Source organism: Sus scrofa, chromosome 4, assembly GCF_000003025.6.
Source record: "Sus scrofa isolate TJ Tabasco breed Duroc chromosome 4, Sscrofa11.1, whole genome shotgun sequence".
In the NCBI taxonomy this organism is placed as follows: Eukaryota; Metazoa; Chordata; class Mammalia; order Artiodactyla; family Suidae; genus Sus; species Sus scrofa.
In genome coordinates, this window is record NC_010446.5 from 600,655 (window position 1) to 618,296 (window position 17,642).

Below are 17,642 nucleotides of genomic sequence, written 5' to 3' on the forward strand. Positions count from 1 at the left end.
GCCCCAGGTGGCTGCCGGGGTTCCCAGGAGGAGCTTGCGGACTAGTGAGGTGTGGGCAGGACCGGGAGGCGGGGCCCGCGGCTGGAGGTCGGCTAGAAGGGGCCTGGGAGCGGTGTCTGGCTTCAGCCAGACGCGGACCTCTGTGCTGCAGTCCCCGCCCGACCCTTTGGGGCCTTCCAGTCGTGGCCAGTGTTTTCATCCTTGACACTTTGCCCCGGGTACGGGCCTCCAGGCCCAGTCTCGCCCTCCCGAATCCGGAGACCCTCGGCCGTGTCCTTCCTGGGCGAAGCGGGCGGGTCGGGCTCCGACGCTTTGGCGGCGCCCGGAACCCCAGGCTCGCGGCTCCAGTTTCCGGCCGGCGGAGGCGCTCGGCCCCCCGAGGCCACGGAAGCGGGCTCAGGGGGCCGGGCCGAGGTCGGACCGGAGATGGCGCCTCCAGCGGGCGGCGCGGCCGCCTCCTCGGACCCGGGCTCGCCGGCGGTGCTCTTGGCCGTGCACGCCGCGGTGAGGCCGCTGGGCGCGGGGCCGGACGCCGAGGCGCAGCTGCGGAGGCTGCAGCTGAGCGCGGACCCCGAGCGACCGGGGCGCTTCCGGCTGGAGCTGCTGGGCGCGGGACACGGGGCGGTGAGTGGGAGCAGCCGCGGAGCCGCGGGGGCCAGGTCCTTCCGTTCGCCAGCAGCGCCCGGGAGCGGTTTTTTTCCTTGCTTCTGTTTACTCGCCCGTAGACTGGAGGTAACGCTGGTACCTCCCTTCATAGGACGACTGAGGAGGTTTCATAAGATAATACGAGTAAAGGGCTTAGGGCAGTGTCAGTGGTCTACACACGTTACCTCGTGTTCTTTTGATCATCTTGCAGTGTGCGCTGGGGGCGAGGCACTGAGCCCGGACTCTCCCCCTCCTCAGGTAGGTTTGGAGTGGCCCTTGGAGTCAGTTTACTACAACGTCCGAGGCCCCAGCCAGCATGAGCTGCAGCCTCCACCAGGAGGGCCTGGGACCCTCGGCCTGCACTTCACGGATCCGCAGGAAGCTCAGCGGTGGGCAGCCCTGGTCCGCAGTGCCACCATGGAAGGACAGAATGGTCAGTGCCCTGGATCGAAGATTCATTTGATTGGCCAGAGACTGTGTCAGTGCTAGGAGAAAATCGCAGTAGCCCAGTCCCCCAGGCCTGGGTAGGGGACTTAGTGATTAGTGGGAAAGCTAGACACTCCTTACCCACTGCTGAGGTTCTGGGGAGATACCCAGGAGGGAGAAAGTAAAGAGCTGGCGCTTGGGGTCCCAGGCAAGTGCAGAGGGCAGAGCAGGCGGGCCCTCGGGACCTGGGTGAGGAGCTAGACTGTCAGAAGCAATGGGAAGCTATTCAGCAGTAGAGTGACAGCCGCGATTCAAGCTACCTAAGACTGGGTGAGGTCTGAATGTATGTGAGTGCCAACAGGTAGGGCTGGAGAGAAGGAGGATGTTTCCAGCGATGCTTAGGAAACGGACTGGCTGGGTTTCATGGAGGTTTAAAAGATAGAGTTAGTGGTTGAGCCAGGAAGCTGCGAGGACCAGACACTGGAGCTTGTAGCCAGAGGGCCTGTCTGGAGGGCCTGGAGGTGTCAAGTTCTGGAACAGATGGGAGGGAAGGGAGGGAGGTGGATCTGGGCTGGAGCCCAGGCTTGGAAGAGGTAGAGGCTAGGGGTAGAAAAGGTCAACCAAGGTCACTAAGAGAGAGCAAAATGTGACAAGAAGCGGGTCCGGCAGGCACACGGTGCGTCAGGGAGAGTCCACAGATGCATCAGAAGAGCTGTGCGAGGGGTGGGAAGAAGAGCACACGTTGAGGGGAAGTGAGGTCGAGACAACATCATCCGCGGAGGGAGAAGGGCCTTTTTCTTTCATTCATTCACTCGTTCACTCACCAGGCGTGTATTCAGCACCACTAAGCACTCTTTTAAGGCCTCAGAGATCAAGTATGAAGCAAACTTTATTTTTTCTTTCTTTTTTAAATTTTTTTCTTTTTAAAAATTTTTTTCTTTTTTGAAGCGAACTTTTTTCTTTTGTTTTCTTTTTTCCGCCACTGTATAGCATGGGGATCAAGTTACTCTTACATGCATACATTTTTTTTCCCCACCCTTTGTTCTGTTGCAATATGAGTATCTAGACATAGTTCTCAATGCTACTCAGCAGGATCTCCTTGAAAATCTTTCTAAGTTGTGTCTGATAACCCGAAGCTCTCGATCCTTCCCACTCCCTCCCCCTCCCGTCGGGCAGCCACAAGTCTATTCTCCAAGTGCATGATTTTCTTTTCTGAGGAGATGTTCATTTGTGCTGGATATTAGATTCCAGTCGTAAGTGATATCATATGGTATTTATCTTTGTCTTTCTGACTCATTTCACTCAGTATGAGAGTCTCTAGTTCCATCCATGTTGCTGCAAATGGCATTATGTCGTTCTTTTTTATGGCTGAGTAGTATTCCATTGTGTATCTATACCACATCTTCCGAATCCAATCGTCTGTCGATGGACATTTGGGTTGTTTCCACGTCCTGGCTATTGTGAATAGTGCTGCAATGAACATGCGGGTGCATGTGTTTCTTTTAAGTAGAGTTTTGTCTGGATAGATGCCCAAGAGTGGGATTGCAGGGTCATATGGAAGTTCTATGTATAGATTTCTAAGGTATCTCCAAACTGTTCTCCATAGTGGCTGTACCAGTTTACATTCCCACCAACAGTGCAGAAGGGTTCCCTTTTCTCCACAGCCCCTCCAGCACTTGTTATCTGTGGACTTATTAATGATGGCCATTCTGACTGGTGTGAGGTGGTATCTCATGGTAGTTTTGATTTGCATTTCTCTTATAATCAGCGATGTTGAGCGTGTTTTCATGTGTTTGCTGGCCATTTGCATGTCTTCCTTGGAGAACAGTCTGTTCAGGTCTTTTGCCCATTTTTCCATTGGTTGATTGGCTTTTTTGCTGTTGGGTTGTGTAAGTTGCTTATATATTCTGGAGATTAAGCCCTTGTCCGTGGCATCGTTTGAAACTATTTTCTCCCCTTCTGTAAGTTGTCTTTTTGTTCTCTTTTTGGTTTCCTGAAGCAAACTCTAAATTCCTGTTCTCTTGGAGCTTACGTTCCTAGAGGAGAGGCAGCCATACACATTCACCAGGCCTGGAGCTGGGTGCTCCTGAGCAGAGACTGCAGCATATGCCCGGGACGGGCACCAGCTGGAGAGGTTTTGTTTGGAGTGACAGCAGCCTGAGGTGTTTCCTGCTGATGGTAGAGCCCAGAGAGACACCAGGGGGAGCCCCCCTCACTCTGGGCTCCTGGTGAGCAGGAGGGGCAGGCTCCTTCTGAGGACCTGCTTTGGTTGTGCTGCGAGGCCAAAGGAGCATCCTGGCTGGCTGAGAGAAGCGGCCTGGCCTCTGTAGAGGAGGGGCGTGGGGGGGGACTGGGCCGCAGAAGGGACCAGAAGGACTCCAGAGCCCAAGGAGAGGCCAAATGCCACTCTGAGCCGGGTCTGCAGGGACCTCTGGGGTTTGCAAGGGCCAAGGCAGAGCCCTGGCATAGGCTGAGGGGAGGGAGGAGACGAGGGTCCTGGGAGGCTGAGGTCAGAGCAGAGGCCTGGGTGAGTACTCAGCTGGCCACTAGATCTCCGGAGACCACCAGCCACCCCACGTCTTCCCTCCTAGGCTTGCCCCCAGCCCTAGGCCCAGATACGTGCCCTGTTTCCCCGCCCAGTCCCCTTGAGGTGCCCACACCCAAGGCCCCCCAACCCAAGGTGCATCTTCCCTGGAGCCCTGGAGACTTGTTGGAGAAAGGTAAAGGCAGGTGGCTGGAGGGGGTTGGGGGGAGCAGCCCACAGGGGGCTGTGATGGCTCCCCCTCTCCCCTTGCAGAAGAGCTGGCAGGGCGCCTGGCTCAGGCCATAGAAAGTGGGGATGAGAAGCGGGCAGCCGAGGCAGCCGCCACCCTGGCCCAGCACCACGCGGCCCTCAGGATCCAGCTGCAGGAGGCCTGCTTCCCGCCTGGCCCCGTCAGGTAAGGCCCGGGACCTCCTCCTCACCCTGTCCTCATGGCCCTCTCGGGTCCCCCATCCTTACCTCGACCTGCATCTCGGCCCAGGCTACAGGTCACGGTTGAAGACGCTGCATCCTCTGCCCATGTCTCGCTGCAGGTCCACCCCCACTGCACCGTCAGGGCCCTCCAGGAGCAGGTGAGCGTGGGGTCTGGGGAGCCCTGCCGGGGGCGGGGGTGCTGGGTGACACGCTGCCACTCTGCCTCAGGTCTTCTCAGAGTTTGGCTTCCCTCCGGCCGTGCAGCGCTGGGTCATTGGGAGGTGCCTGTGTGCCCCTGAGTGCAGCCTTGCTTCCTATGGGGTCCGGAGGGACGGGGACCCGGCCTTTCTCTACCTGCTTTCAGCCCCCCGAGAAGCCCCAGGTTAGTCCTTGGTTGGGGTGAGATGAGGAAGGGGGGTACAGCCTGGCGTGGTCCTGAGCCTCACCCTCTCCACCGCAGGACGCAATCCTCAGCGCCCCCATAAGACGGAGGGGGACCTGGGCCGCCTGTTTCCTCAGTCCTTGGGGCTGCCCCGAGCCCCTCAGCCTGCCAGCTCCAGCCTCCCCACCCCCCTTCAGGTGGGCAGGGGCCCGGGCAGGGTGGGCCCAGGCAGCAGTGGGCACTGACAGGGCAGGGTCAGCAGCAACTCCTCACCTCCCTAGCCCGGCTGGTCCTGCCCTTCCTGCACCTTCATCAACGCCCCGAGCCGACCCGGCTGTGAGATGTGTTCCACCCAGAGGCCCTGGGCTTGGGACACCCTTCCCACAGCCTCCACCCAGCAGGTACCAAGGCAGAGGCAGGGCTGGGGGCTGGGGTGCGGGGCGGGCATGGGGACAGGGTGAAGAGCCAGCAGAGTGACCCATCTCCCGGCCCCCAGGTCACAAGGCGAGAGGACGGCCCGAGGTCCCTGGACCCCCTTCTGAACCTCTCCGGGAACCTGTCCTGACTGCGCCCTGGGACGGCCACGAGCGGGGGAGGAGGCTGTGAGCTGGAGTCATTAAAGGCACTGCTGAGCTGGCTGGGCGCCCCTTCACTGCGCCTTTGTGGAGACCAAGCTGCTGGGGGGATGGAGAGCAGGGGAGGGGGCTCCTCAAGAGCACACCTGGACTCCCTGGCCATTGGCCTTCTGCTGACAGCTCCTCCTTTTCAGCCTGCGCCTGTCCCTTGGGGTCCCCAGCTCCTGCCAGCCCACCTCCTGCCTCCTGCTCAGCTCCTGTCTTCCCCACTCCAGCCCCCACTTCTCTAGGCTTCCCCCCAGGCGGCCCCTTTCATGTCCCCCCCAGGGGACAGGAGAAGCTCAAGTTAAGAGTCCTGAGCCAGGGCCCCAGGGCTACTGCTACGAAAACACTTCCACCACTGCCTGGCTCTGTGGCCTGGACCCACCCCAGCTGCCCATTCCAGGTGGCCTTAGTCTGCCTCCCTAAGCTTGCTCCTCGTCCAGCCACCAGCCGCCAGCCCCGCCTGCCCGCTTGCCCCAGAAGCAGCCCCACCTCAGGCCAGGCCTCTCCCCTGCTGAAATGTCACCAAGGGGCTCCCTGCTTCCCTCAAGATGAAGGCCAAGTGGTTCGACACTGACATTCGCTGGTTACTCCAGCAGGCCCCCGGGCCCCTGCACCTCTGTGAGCGGGCCCTCTCCATTCCAATGGTCGCTGCCACTTCAACTGGTTCTCCACTTTCTGTCGCACATTCAGTGCCGATGGGACTCCCAGCCAGCAGTCTCTGCAGCTCAGTGCTGACCACGCTGCACAGGACACCCCTGGGAGCTCGGAGGGCAAGGTCTCAGTCCCAGGATTCCCTGCAGACCTATCACACAACAGCTCACACGTGTATGTTGAGAAACTTAATTTATTTCCACGATGAGTGCCGAACCATCTGGAGCTAGAACCTTCCGCGCCCCTTTCCCTCTTGTCCCAGAGGAAGGGGGGCTTGGCCAAGAGGGCCAGCCGAGACCTGCACAGGTCCAAGGTGGCTCCTTGGCCTGAGGACCTGACGCGGTCAGGCAGGACAGCAAGCACACAGCAGGCAGGGTCACTTGGGCGGTCGATAGGCCAGTTTCCGGCTCTTGAGGACTGACCACTTATGCCGCTTCATGGCGTAGACGAGGGGCAAAAGCAAGCCCATCATCATCAGCATCTAGAGAGGAAGGAGGCTCGGAGGGAGGCAGGAAGGACCCCAGCCCCTCTCCCAGGCCCTCTGTGCCCTTGGTCCACCCCTTTCACCTTGAGCCCCATGCGTTTGCGATGGTCGTGTTCGGGTTCAGATGCCCAGCGCAGGAAAGTACACACGTCCTTGGCTACCTGGGACATGGTAGCTGGGGTGCCTGGGTGAAGGACAAGTGGTGAGGGCTGCCCCTGAGGCAGCTTTCACAGCATCTTCCTCCACGGAGCAGAGAGAGGTTCAGGAGCCCACAGCTTCCCCACTTGCCCAGCATGTAGATGGCCAGAAGCCGCCTGTGAGCCTCCTCTGACAGACAGTGCCCCAGGCAAGGATGGTGCAGGACCCTTTGGGCCCAAGAACACAGGGGAAGCATCTCTGGCAGCAGGGAAAGTAGGACCCAGCTTGCCCACCCCCAGGGTGGGGGCCTCACCATCGTCAAACTCCAAGACTTCGTTGTAGATGGGCGGGGCCATGGCTATGGCCTGGCCAGGAAAGTAGGGGTTGAAGTAGAGGCCTTCTCGCAGCGACACTCCAGTGGGCGGCTCACAGTAGCCCGTGAGCAGGGAGAAGACGTAGTCCTCACCACCGTGCCTGGGGCCAGAGCAGGGTCTCCTCAGCCCCTGGAAGGAGGTGCACCCCCCCCCCACCGCCACACACCACGCCGCGGGCAGCCCAGGTACCTAGCTCGCACGATGTAGCTGAGGTCAGGGGGCAGTGCTCCGTTGTTGGCCGCTCGAGCAGCCTCGGGGTTGGGGTATGGTTTGGGGAAGTAGTCAGACAGCTTTCCTGGCCGCATGAACATCTCCCCATCCTCATTGGGGCCGTCTTGAACCTCCACCTGCCACCGAGAAGCCCCATCATGAGCAAGCCTGCTGCCCAGCACAGCAGGAGCCCCAACCCTTGGGTCCTCCACACCCCCAGGTCCCCACCTCCTCAGCCAGGGCCTTAGCTTCCTCCTCGGTGTAGCACACGCCCACCAGGTGGCGGTAGGCCACGTAGTCCATGCTGTGGCAGGAGGAGCACACCTGCTTGTATACCTGGAAACCCCTCCGGATGCTGAAGAGAGGGAACAGGTTAGGAGCGAGCAGGACTCCACCCCACCCACTCCACCCAGACCCCCCCAGCCAGCCACACACCTGGTGTGGTCCAGGGATGAGAGGAGGCCGCGGTGAGACCACGGATAGCTGGGGGCGTGCAGCTCCAGGTCAGTGGCACTCACGGCCGAATGCAGAGCCACGGCCAGCCCTGCACCCCCTGCCGCCAGCATGCCCAACGCGGACAGAATCACTTTCCGCCCCCGGGACAGGCCAGACTTCGACGACAAGGATAACGCCTGCAAGAGCCCCGCTCAGCGCCTGCCAGAACACCACCCGGCCCTGCCTGGGGATCCTACCCTCAACGCCCACCTCTGCCAGCTCATCCAACTCAGCACTGGCCACCTCCCGCGGAACCTCAAAAGCGCATCCTGCGCCACTGCCCTACCCACCCACCCGCTGCTGACCCCTCGACCGTGACTCGGTCCTGAGAAGGGGATGTGAGGCGCGCGTTCTTGGATCCTGGGCCGGGAGTCGGGGTACAGTGAGCAAGGGTGCTGGGGCAGGCCAAGGTCAGAAGCAGATGGCCGAGGTCAGGCTGAGGTCACTTCAGGACGCGGGCCCAGTCTGGAAGGCCGGGACCGGAGCAGGCCCGGCGCGCCCCCCGGGGGAAGCCCCATCACCGAGCCGGCGGCAAGCCCGCCCCGCCGTCCCACGCGCGGCACCAGGCACCGCCGCTGCTCGGAGGGGTGGTTGCCGACCCTGCTCCCAAGCGCCCAGGGTCTGCAGACAGCGAGGGCCCGGTAGGGCGGGGGCCAGGTGCAGAGGCCGCTCCTCCGCCGTCTGGCCCGCGCCCGGAGGCTCCCCGCGGTGACCTTCACGGGGCTGCGGGGCGCGCGGCGGCCGTCAGGGCCAGCGCTCACCTGAGGTGTCCGCAGTGGGAGTTGCCCGGGCCGCGGGCCGCATAGTAGACCCCGCGCCCGCGCGCCCGGCAGCCCCGCACCCCGCGGGCCCAGCACCGCCCCGCGAAGGGAAGCCGCCGCTGCCGCCGACATCTTGGCCCTCTGCGGCGAGGCCGCCGCTCCCGTCGCCCTCTGCGGCGCCGAAACCGCCTAAGCCTCGCGAGAGCCGAGGAGCGCGGGGCGGGGCGGGGCGGGGCGGGGCTCTGCCTGGCGGGGCAGCCCACCGCCTCGCGGCGCTTCTGCTGTCGTGGAAACCAGTGTCGCGTTTCCCTGTTGCCGTGACAACGCCCAAGGACCCTGGTTTCCTAGTCCTGCCCGTGGTCTCACAGGCTGCGCCCCCCAAGGCCCCCAATCCGGAATCCACCGAATCTTCGAAGCCATCGCAGGCTTTGGTCCTGCAGTAAAATTTGGCGCGGTGGCTGAACACTCTCACTGCAAAGAATTGTCGTTATTTAACCGGTTTCAGGATCTTCTGGAAGGCCCCAGTCAAGCTGTCTCGGCTTTTGCCCCTGGCTATTAGCCTATTCCTTGAGGCTATTTGTTGAAGGCGATTACAGACAAGTGTAATTTTTTTTTTTTTTTTTTGGTCTTTTTGCCATTTCTTTGGGCCGCTCCCGCGGCATATGGAGGTTCCCAGGCTAGGGGTCGAATCGGAGCTGTAGCCACCCGCCTACGCCAGAGCCACAGCAACGAGGGATCCGAGCCACGTCTGCAACCTACACCACAGCTCACGGCAACGCCGGATCGTTAACCCACTGAGCAAGGGCAGGGACCGAACCCGCAACCTCATGGTTCCTAGTCGGATTCGTTAACCACTGCACCACGACGGGAACTCCAGACAAGTGTAATTTCAAACTGCCCGAGGCGATGGATAACAGCTGGGGTTAGCCAAAAATGGTTCACCAAAAACATCAGCGACAAAAAAGGATAAACCCAAAAGCAAATGGGAGTTCCCACTGTGGTTCAGCAGAAATGAATCCTACTGGTATCCATGAGAATGAGGATTCCATCCCTGGCCTTGTTCACTGGGTGGGGAATCCAGTGTTGCTGTGAAGCTATGGTGTAGCTCACAGATGAGGCTTGGATCCTGTGTTGCTGTGGCTGTGGCATAGGCCAGCAGCTGTAGTTCTGATTCCATCCCTAGCCTGGGAACCTCCAGATGCCGCAGGTGCGGGCCTCCCCCCCCAAAAAATAAAACCACTTATAAGGAGGAACTAGGGGACTTTCTGTTGTGGCTCAGCAGTAACAAACCTGACTAGTATCCATGAGTTCAATCCCTTGCCTCACTCAGTGGGTTAAGGATCTGGTGTTGCCACAAGCTGCAGTGTAAGTCACAGATGCTGCTGGGATCCAGGGTTGCTGTGGCTGTGACATAGGCTGGCAGCTGCAGCTCAGAGTTCCTATTCAACCCCTAGCCTTGGAATTTCCACATGCTGCAGGTGTGTTGAAAGAAAGAAAGGGAGGAAGGGAAGGAATGAAGGAGGAATTAAGAGAGTTCCCCAGTGGCTTAGTGGGTTAAGGACACGGTCTTGCCACTGCTAAAGCTCTGGTTACTGCTGTGGTGGCTTATGGGTTTGATCCCCAGCCTAGGAACTTCTGCATGCCATGAGTGTGGGAAAAAAAAAAAAAAGGCAGAAGAAGAACTGGGGAACACAAATCCACAAGTCCATGGGGGCGTTGAAAAGCTCTACCTATTTCTGGAATATAGACAGTCACAAGCATCAGTAGGGCTGTGCGTATACTCATGAAAGACCTGAAAATGCCCCAAGTGCTCACTCCTGGCTGTTCCAGAGGTTGTGCACATGGTGGTAGTGAAATTTAGGGCAGAGTTGTAAACTGCTTGGCTGAATTCTGAAAGTATGTCCCACATATACACAAAGCCACTTAATGACTGGGAGATTTCTTGGTTCCAGGCACTTAAGGAAATTTCTGTCTAATCATTAACTAACCACTAAGCTAACCAGGTAGAGACTTCAGTGGCTACCCATGACAAATAATAGACTTGGCAGAATTAGTTCTGAAGATACTAATAGGATTTCCATAGTAAGCAACAGTAACAAAACCTGGATTCTGTAGCTGCAGATATAGAATTGTCATTGTATCATTTAAATTGTCTAGTTTTCAGCAAAAAAAAAAAATAATAATCGTGCAAAGAAATAAGAATAAATAGGGGAAAAAGAAGCAATCAACAGGAACTACACGTGGGGAAGGGTAACTATTTAAATATGGTCCAAGAGCTAAGGAAACAATCCTATCTAAACAACTAAAGGAAAGTATGAGAATAATGCCTCATCAAATAGAGAATGTCAGGAGTTCCCTGGTGGTACAGCTGGTTAAGGATCTGACGTTGTCACTGCCGTAGCTGGTCGATACTGTGTCACAGGTTCCATCCCTAGCAAAAATCCTCCACAAAACATTAGCAAACTCAACCCAATGCTTACAAAATGCTGTACATCTTTTTTCCGGGCGGAACTTATCTTAGGAAGGTAAAGTTATATCAGTCAATGTAAACATCCCTCAATGCAAAAGAGTCAATCAATACGACAGAATATTAATAAAGGGAAGGGGACAACGTGATCGTTACAGTGGACAGCGAAGAAAGCATTTGATAAAACCCAACCCATTTCCCACAAAGGGGCCTTCAAGGTTTTTCGGGCCATGCCCATGGCATGTGGAACTTCCAGGCCAGGGATTGAACCCCGGCCACAGCAGCGACCTGAGCTGCTGCGGTGATGCCTGGTCCTTAACCTGCTGAGCCACAAAGGAACTCCAAGGAGTTTCGATTTTATCCTGGAGGCAACGGGCATCCTCTGAAGAGAAACAGGTGGACCCCAGGTCTGGGATTGGAGCAGGCACCAGGAGAGGAGGTAGATGCAGGGCGGGAGAGGTTCAGACTGGGAAGGGATGACTTAGAGGTGACGTTGGCAGTCAGGAGGTGAGGGAACCAGATGTGGCCTCAGAAGAGGGGCTGGAATGGGAGACAGAGCCCAAGTGTGGGCGTACAGGCTGCTGGAATCTGCAGAGCAGGTCCCAGACCAGGGCGCCCAGAACAGCCTGGAGCCCCCAGCCTTGAAGCCCCAGGTGGAATGGGGAGCTTGGCAAAGGGGACCCTTTCCCCAGTAGGGGGAACCTGGGCCACCCAGGGGAACTGTGGGAGGGCGTCTGCAGAGGGCCTGGGTGGGGGGAGGCGGCTGAGTCCTAAGGTGGGTCAAGGGTGGCCCGCCTGGCTTGGGACTTCCCCAGCCTCACCCGTCACAAGCCCCTGTGGAAGCCAACAGGTCTGCCCCCTGGAGCTCCTTCCTGGACCTCTGGAAGGGCTCCTTCTGATTCTTTCTTTCTTTCTTTCTTTCGAAAAGTACATATGTATGTTGTCAGGTCCCCGGCTCTGTGCTGGAAAAGAGGCAGCACGGAGGGCAAGCCCCCGTCCCACAGAGCTTCGCTTCCGGGGTGTGGGAGGCGAGCGGCAAGGCCGGGAGCCCTTACACCAGGCACCGATTCAGCATGATACCCACGTGCTTTAAACCCACCCAGCTGGCAACCGCCTGCGTGCCTGGATGAGCTGGGCTCAGCCCCGTTTCCTCTCGTGAACCTAACCGGAGCGTGAGAAAACGCCAAAAACCACGGCTTAAACATGGTAGAAATCTGTTCCTCTCTCTCCTAAATGAAGCCGGTTTGGCAGGGATGGCTTTGGAAGGTCCGGGAGCCCCTCCTCCTCGCAGGCGCGCCTCCCATTCCAATTCCCAGGGCAGGAGAGAGAAGCCGGGCCGTCCTGCGTGAGGTGTGCGTGCCAATCACCCCGAAGCACCTGCTCCCGTCTTCCACTGGCTGCAGTCCGGTGGGGCGGCCTGTGCTTCTGTCGAAATCAGGGTTTCGACCAGGGAGCAGGGCTGCTGAGGACCAGTAGGTAGCAGACACCCTCGGAGCAGAGCCTGTGGGGCGCGACACGCGTCTTGTCCGCTGATCTCCGTCCTTACAGCCTCAGAGTTTCTGTTTTGAATGTACTGCATTCGTGTCAGCAATGAAATTCATGGCAGAAATCCTGTTTCCCAACAAATCCCTTGTGTGTACAGGATTCTGCACGGGTAGGCTCAAAACCAATGATCTTACAGCTTTTTGTCCCCTTTTGTATGTTTCAGGATATAACGTATTTCCACGATTTGTTTTAAGTGGCTGCCTATGTCCTGTTAAAAGTGGCTAGCTGAAAACCAGCTATAATGAAAAAAATAAAAAAAGGCTGACTGAGGAGTTCCTGTCATGGTGCAGCAGTAATGAACCTGACTAGGATCCATGAGGATACAGGTTCGACCCCTGACCTTGCTCAGTGAGTTAAAGATCTGGCGTCGCTGTGGCTGTGGTCTAGGCTGGCAGCTGCAGCTCCGATTGGACCCCTAGCCTGGGACTTTCCATATGCCATGGGTACGGCCCTAAAAAACAAAAAGCCAAAATAACAAACAAACAAACAAACAAAAAGGCTTACTGAGCCCAGAGCCTGGCTAGTGTCTGAAAGGGAATTTGTATTTGATCTCAATCCACAAAGACAGACAGCAGGAGACCACAGCACAGCAGAGTCCTCCACGTGACTTGGAGGAAGGGAAGCCCACTGACAAGGGGCACCTGACTTATCAGGGGAGGGTCCCGAGAAGCCAGCTTGGGAGGCACTTGTCCGGGGATTGGGGGGCAGGGGCTGCAAGCCTTGCCCCAGCCCCAGGAACCAGACAGTTGGTTCAACAGTGACTGGGGGACAAATCGGCCAGGGATGGGATGCTGGCCCCACCCCATCCCCAACAACCTGGACAGAATGCACCTGTCCCTTCAATGGAGGTCAGCGGTGACCCCTGAGATGACCCTGAGCAAACCCCCTGGTGCTGGCCCTCCGTCACTGTGGAGGGGATCCTCCCACAGGGAGACAAGCCCCGCCACGGAGGCTTGCCTGCATAGGGTCCTGGGTGCTGAAGCTCCCTCCTGGGACTTCTCAGGCCACCCCCAGCCAGGATGCGGTACTGAGGGGACTCTCACCCTGAGCTGCTGCCCCAGGAGTGCCTGCGTCTGCCTTTCGGCACGGAGGCCTGTGGGCCTTGTGCTGGCCCTGGGCCCAGTGGGTGCCAGCAGGGGAACCTTGGTCCCCCAGCCTCATGTGGCCCCAGCTTCCCCGAAGGCCAACACTCTGCTGTTCTTCCCTCCAGAATGGACACTGGACACCCCAGTTCCTTTCTGGGGACTTGCAGCCTATCAGTCCCTTCCCCCTTGGGGCCTGAGTGGTCTCTGTCCCCCTGTCCTCTGGTCCCTCTGCTGCTCTGGGTGGTACTAGGTGGGTTCTGCTGCCCGGCCTCAGCCCTGCTTCTCACGGGCATCTGCTCCAACCCAAGCCCACATCAGGCTTCTTGCCTTGGCTGGGCCTCCTCTGCAGGGATCTCCTGCAGCCCCTTTGCCCTCTCAGCTCCAGCACTGAAGATGGCGTGGTGTGTTCTCTGGGCGCCGCAGCGCCCGTCAGGCCCGAAGCCCTGCCCCCTGCATTTCCTCTTACAGGGCACTGGGCCACCTGGGGAGACCCCCAAGCTTGGGAGAGTGCACGTGCCAGCCCCTCACCCCAAGTGTCCATCCAAGCCTCTCCTCCCAAGGCTGATGCGGCTGGGCCCTCACTCCTCCACATGGTGGGTGGACCAGAAGAGGAGCAGGGTGCCAAGCCCTGCAGGCAGAGCTTCCTGCCACAGGCCCTGGGGCCACACACACACAGCAGACAGCAGGCCAGGGGCCCAGAGCGCAGCTGACACAAAACATCTGTTTATTTCCCAGGAAGGGGAGAATTCGGGGCGCTCGGGGAGTTCCCAGCCGTCCTCCTCACTTCCAGAAGAGCACATTCCAGAAGAGCAGCCAGCACGGGTAGAGGCCCAGAGCCAACAGCGGGTAAAGCAGGGCGCCATAGACGTGGTGTTCCAGCACGCCCTGTGCCAGCGCTGTCAGGAAGAGCTGCCAGCCCTCCGCCAGGGAAAGCGGTGCCTCCTGCAGCTCCCGCCACAGGAACAGGCTACTCAGGAGGACAGCTGCTGGGCTCGTCAGCACCAGCAGGGCAGCATAGAGGGGCCTGGGGGAGAAGCGGGGTCAAACTGGGCTCTGAGGCCAGTGGGGCAACAGGCACCGGTGGCGGAGGAGGCCAGAGTCCGTGCTAAGGGGCACGGGCCCTGGGGGCAGGGGCTGGCCAGTGCGTACCGGGGCCCAGAGGGCTTGGTGAGTGCGGCGGCGGGCACCATGGTAGCAGCCAGCAGAAAGCCCAGAGAGAAGTTGGTGAGGGTGATGCAGGCCAGCTGTAGGGCCAGGCAGATCAAGGCTACCAGCTTCAGGGCCATCCAGCCCCTGTCTGGGGCCTGTGTGCTCACGACCCTGCAAGGCAAGGAACTCAGAGGCAGCATGTCCAGGGAGCCCCTGCCCGGGCCCGCCCAGCCCAGCTCCTCACCGGTGGGTGTTGTGTGGAAGCGCCAGGCCAGCTGCATAGACAGCCAGCAGCGTCAGCACCACGGCCTCGGCCTCAGCCACGGGGAAGTGCTGGGCGGCCACATGTTGACCCAGCACCGGCAGGAGGTAGAGGGCCAGGCCCACCGCCTGGGAGATCAGCAAGGGCGCCACAAGCGAGGCCAGCCCCACACTCTGCAGGGCACACAGGCACTTGGAGACAGGCCCCGGGGCCGGGGGAGTCCCAAGGATCCTCCCTCCACCTGCCAGCCGAGACGGAGTGGCAGCCCCCCCAACAACAGGAGCAGGGGGACAGTCACCTGTGTTGGCGGGAAGGGAGGACTGGATCCGGCGGTCCCCCCAGCCTCCTGGGGACCCACGCCAGCCTCATGCAGCTGCATCCACAGTTCCAGAGCGTGGCCTGGTCAAGGATCCTGAGAGGTGTGATGAGGTCTGCTGGGTGGGGGACCCAGGCCCTACGCCCACTCGCCACCCCTGCTCCCCCCGAGTGGAGGGCCCCAGAGTGGAGGGGACCTGAGGTCGGCTCCAACAGCGAGAGGCAGAGGATATCTTGAGACCAAGGACCAGGAGCAGAAAGCCGGCGGCCGGCATGTAGAGGCCAATGGAGACGAAGCGGGAGAGCGCGGGCAGCAGGTAGAAGAAGAAGGACTGATGCAGACGCTCCAGGAGGTGGTTGAGCTTGCGGAACATGCCCTCCAGAGCCCTGCCGGGTGCGGTCACGGTCACGGTCACGGTCACGGCCATGGCACGCCAGACCCCCGGCACCCACCCCTCGGCCCGGGCGTGCAAGGGGAGGCTGGAAGCACTTACTTGCCCACTGCCACCAGGTCGTACTTGTACTGGCGGAAGCTATTGATGCCACGGAGAGTTAGAGCCTCCACGCGGTAGCGCAGGAAGAGGCCGTGGGGGCCGTGGGGGCGGCCAGAGGCCTGTTGCAGAACCATGAGTAGCAGTGTCTGCACACTCTGCAGTGGCCTGTCTACTGATGTCCAGTCCTGGGGCTGCAGCTTAGAGGTGTGGGAACAAGGTCAGATAAACTCTACACACAGGCCCCGTGCTCCCCAGGCGGGTGGCCGTACCTTGCCCTGCAGTGTGCACAGCAGGCCCCCTTTCTGGCAGAAAGTCTGGAAGAGGTTGAGCAGGTCCAAGTTGGGCAGCTGCCCGTTGAGCCCCTCCACAGCCACGTCCAGGCTGGTGATCACATCACTGCTTAGCTCCAAGGCCACAGCCACCTGGATGGCCCCCGCCCGGCCCTGCAGAGCGGAGGACTGCATACCTGTGGGAGCAGGTGAAGGAGCTGCCAACAAGGGGCTGTTGGGGGGGGGGGGCTGGCCTCAGAGGGGCAGGGCAGGGACACACCAGTGACATTGACGTCGTGGTAGGCTTCAAGCCAGGCCTCAGTGCCCAGGAGGTCGTGTTCTGTCACCAGGAAGATGATGTCTTTGGCCCAGTAGATCTGCCCTGGAGGCCAGAGGCTGGGTCAGCAGGGCCTGGGGAAGTGGCCAAACCCTCCCTTGCCAGCAGTCGCCCTTAAGCCTCACCCCGGAAGTGGGCAGCAAGTGCCAGCAGCAGCCCGACAGCCTGGCTGTTGGTAGAGTCAGAGCCGCAGGGGACGGTAAGCACCAGGGACTCTGTGCTGGCGGCGCGCGGGGCCCGGAGGATGCCGTAAACGTTCACGCCTGACACCATCTGCGTGCAGTATTGGGGGAGCCTCAGCAGGACCCCACTCGACGAAGCTGAAGCCCCACTTTTTTTGGGGGTCTTTTTAGGGCCACGGGTGCAGCGTATGGAGATTCCCAGGCTAGGGGTCGAATCAGAGCTGTAGCCTCTGGCCTACGCTACAGTCACAACCATGCCAGATCCAGGCCACGTCTGCAACCTACACCACGGCTCAGGGCAACGCCCGATCCTTAACCCACTGAGCGAAGCCAGGGGTCGAACCCACAACCTCCTGGATCCTAGCCAGATTCATTTCAGCTATGCACGACGGGAACTCCAAGCCCCACCTCTTTAGTCCTAGAATGCCCACCAATGATTTCTCTGGACCCAGGACATCTCCCTCCCCTTCAAGGTGCTTTTTGGTCGCAAGCACACCCCCTCCACCACAATACATAGCGCTCGTGGGTCTCATCTGGAAAGGGCAGTTTCCGGGAGAAACTCTGCGTGTAGACCTCCAGCCCCACTGACCGCATCGTCCGCTCCAGCCAAGCCACTGGCAGGGCCCTAAAGACACAAAGAGATCTTCTGAGCAGAGCTCTCTGGCTTTGACTGGTATTGCTTCCAGCGTACGCATGGCTCTGCCGCTCACCCCGTCTTCCTGCGGTGAGCAGCGAAGTCCCGGGCAAAGCTCCGGGCACGGTCTCCGCCCGAAAATTGCTCCTCCACCATAGTGGAGCCTATGGCGTTCTCCGACATGTAAGTGCGCTGGGTCAGCGGCGGGAAAGCCAGCGCCAGGAACCAGGCGATGCCCGCCACGTAGCTCAGCACACTGCGGGGAGAGGGGCGGAGGGGGCCGCTGGAGCATTAGCAGGCTCCGAGATGCCAGCCCGTAGCCTCTACCTCCGCACTGGGGGGGTGGAGGCGTCATATCTGTGGGACCTGGATCCCGAGTCCCAGCACCCGGGACGCCGGACGGGAGGGCTGAGCCCCAGGCCTGGTGCCCCGAGTGATGCCGGTGGGCGGGAGAAGACTGGCGCGAGCACCCGGAGGGGCCCCGGCAGCTCGAGCCCCGGTCCTCCGGCCCCCGCTCCCAGGCACCCCCCTCACCAGAGCGGCGCGTTGAGGCGCAGCACCAGGCGGGCGAGCGCGCGCCGGCGCACCGGGTCCGACAGGAGGCCCATGGCAGGGCCGGGCGGCTCCGGGACCGCGCTCCCCGCTGCCAGCTACGGCACCCGGCCCGGCGCGCCGCTCCGGTCCCCGCGGGGCTCCGCGCCCACCCGCACTTCCGGTCCCGGCGGGCCTCGCGCCGCTGCGCGTGCGCGATGCCGCCCGTC

The 17,642-nt window shown here is 60.2% G+C and overlaps 3 protein-coding genes across 14 annotated transcripts; 1 reads left to right on the forward strand and 2 right to left on the reverse strand.

The window, feature by feature from the left end:
• On the forward strand, positions 44–5,057 carry SHARPIN (SHANK associated RH domain interactor). 12 transcript variants are annotated; one of them, XM_003125446.6, is made up of 9 exons: positions 44–624; positions 904–1,078; positions 3,663–3,791; positions 3,869–4,010; positions 4,095–4,185; positions 4,256–4,409; positions 4,488–4,606; positions 4,691–4,810; positions 4,906–5,051. In XM_003125446.6, the coding sequence occupies exons 1-9, from the start codon at positions 427–429 to the stop codon at positions 4,972–4,974; spliced, it is 1,197 nt and encodes a 398-aa protein (XP_003125494.4). In that variant the 5' UTR covers positions 44–426; the 3' UTR covers positions 4,975–5,051. The 12 variants fall into 12 exon arrangements, 11 of the variants coding, with proteins under 11 accessions (XP_003125494.4, XP_003481368.2, XP_005655372.2 ...); XM_005655315.3 differs by having other exon boundaries at positions 56–624; positions 4,292–4,409; positions 4,906–5,048; XM_013988022.2 differs by having other exon boundaries at positions 56–624; positions 4,147–4,185; positions 4,906–5,048.
• Positions 5,856–8,337, reverse strand: LOC100525869 (cytochrome c1, heme protein, mitochondrial). The gene is made up of 7 exons (XM_003125443.6): positions 8,143–8,337; positions 7,322–7,518; positions 7,115–7,241; positions 6,866–7,023; positions 6,616–6,776; positions 6,248–6,348; positions 5,856–6,161 (listed from the first exon to the last, which is right to left on the reverse strand). The coding sequence occupies exons 1-7, from the start codon at positions 8,272–8,274 to the stop codon at positions 6,057–6,059; spliced, it is 981 nt and encodes a 326-aa protein (XP_003125491.1). The 5' UTR covers positions 8,275–8,337; the 3' UTR covers positions 5,856–6,056.
• Positions 13,942–17,620, reverse strand: GPAA1 (glycosylphosphatidylinositol anchor attachment 1). The gene is made up of 12 exons (XM_003125442.5): positions 17,416–17,620; positions 16,958–17,137; positions 16,761–16,872; positions 16,191–16,338; positions 16,009–16,110; positions 15,729–15,925; positions 15,460–15,656; positions 15,199–15,352; positions 14,949–15,044; positions 14,633–14,823; positions 14,389–14,559; positions 13,942–14,263 (listed from the first exon to the last, which is right to left on the reverse strand). The coding sequence occupies exons 1-12, from the start codon at positions 17,487–17,489 to the stop codon at positions 14,020–14,022; spliced, it is 1,866 nt and encodes a 621-aa protein (XP_003125490.2). The 5' UTR covers positions 17,490–17,620; the 3' UTR covers positions 13,942–14,019.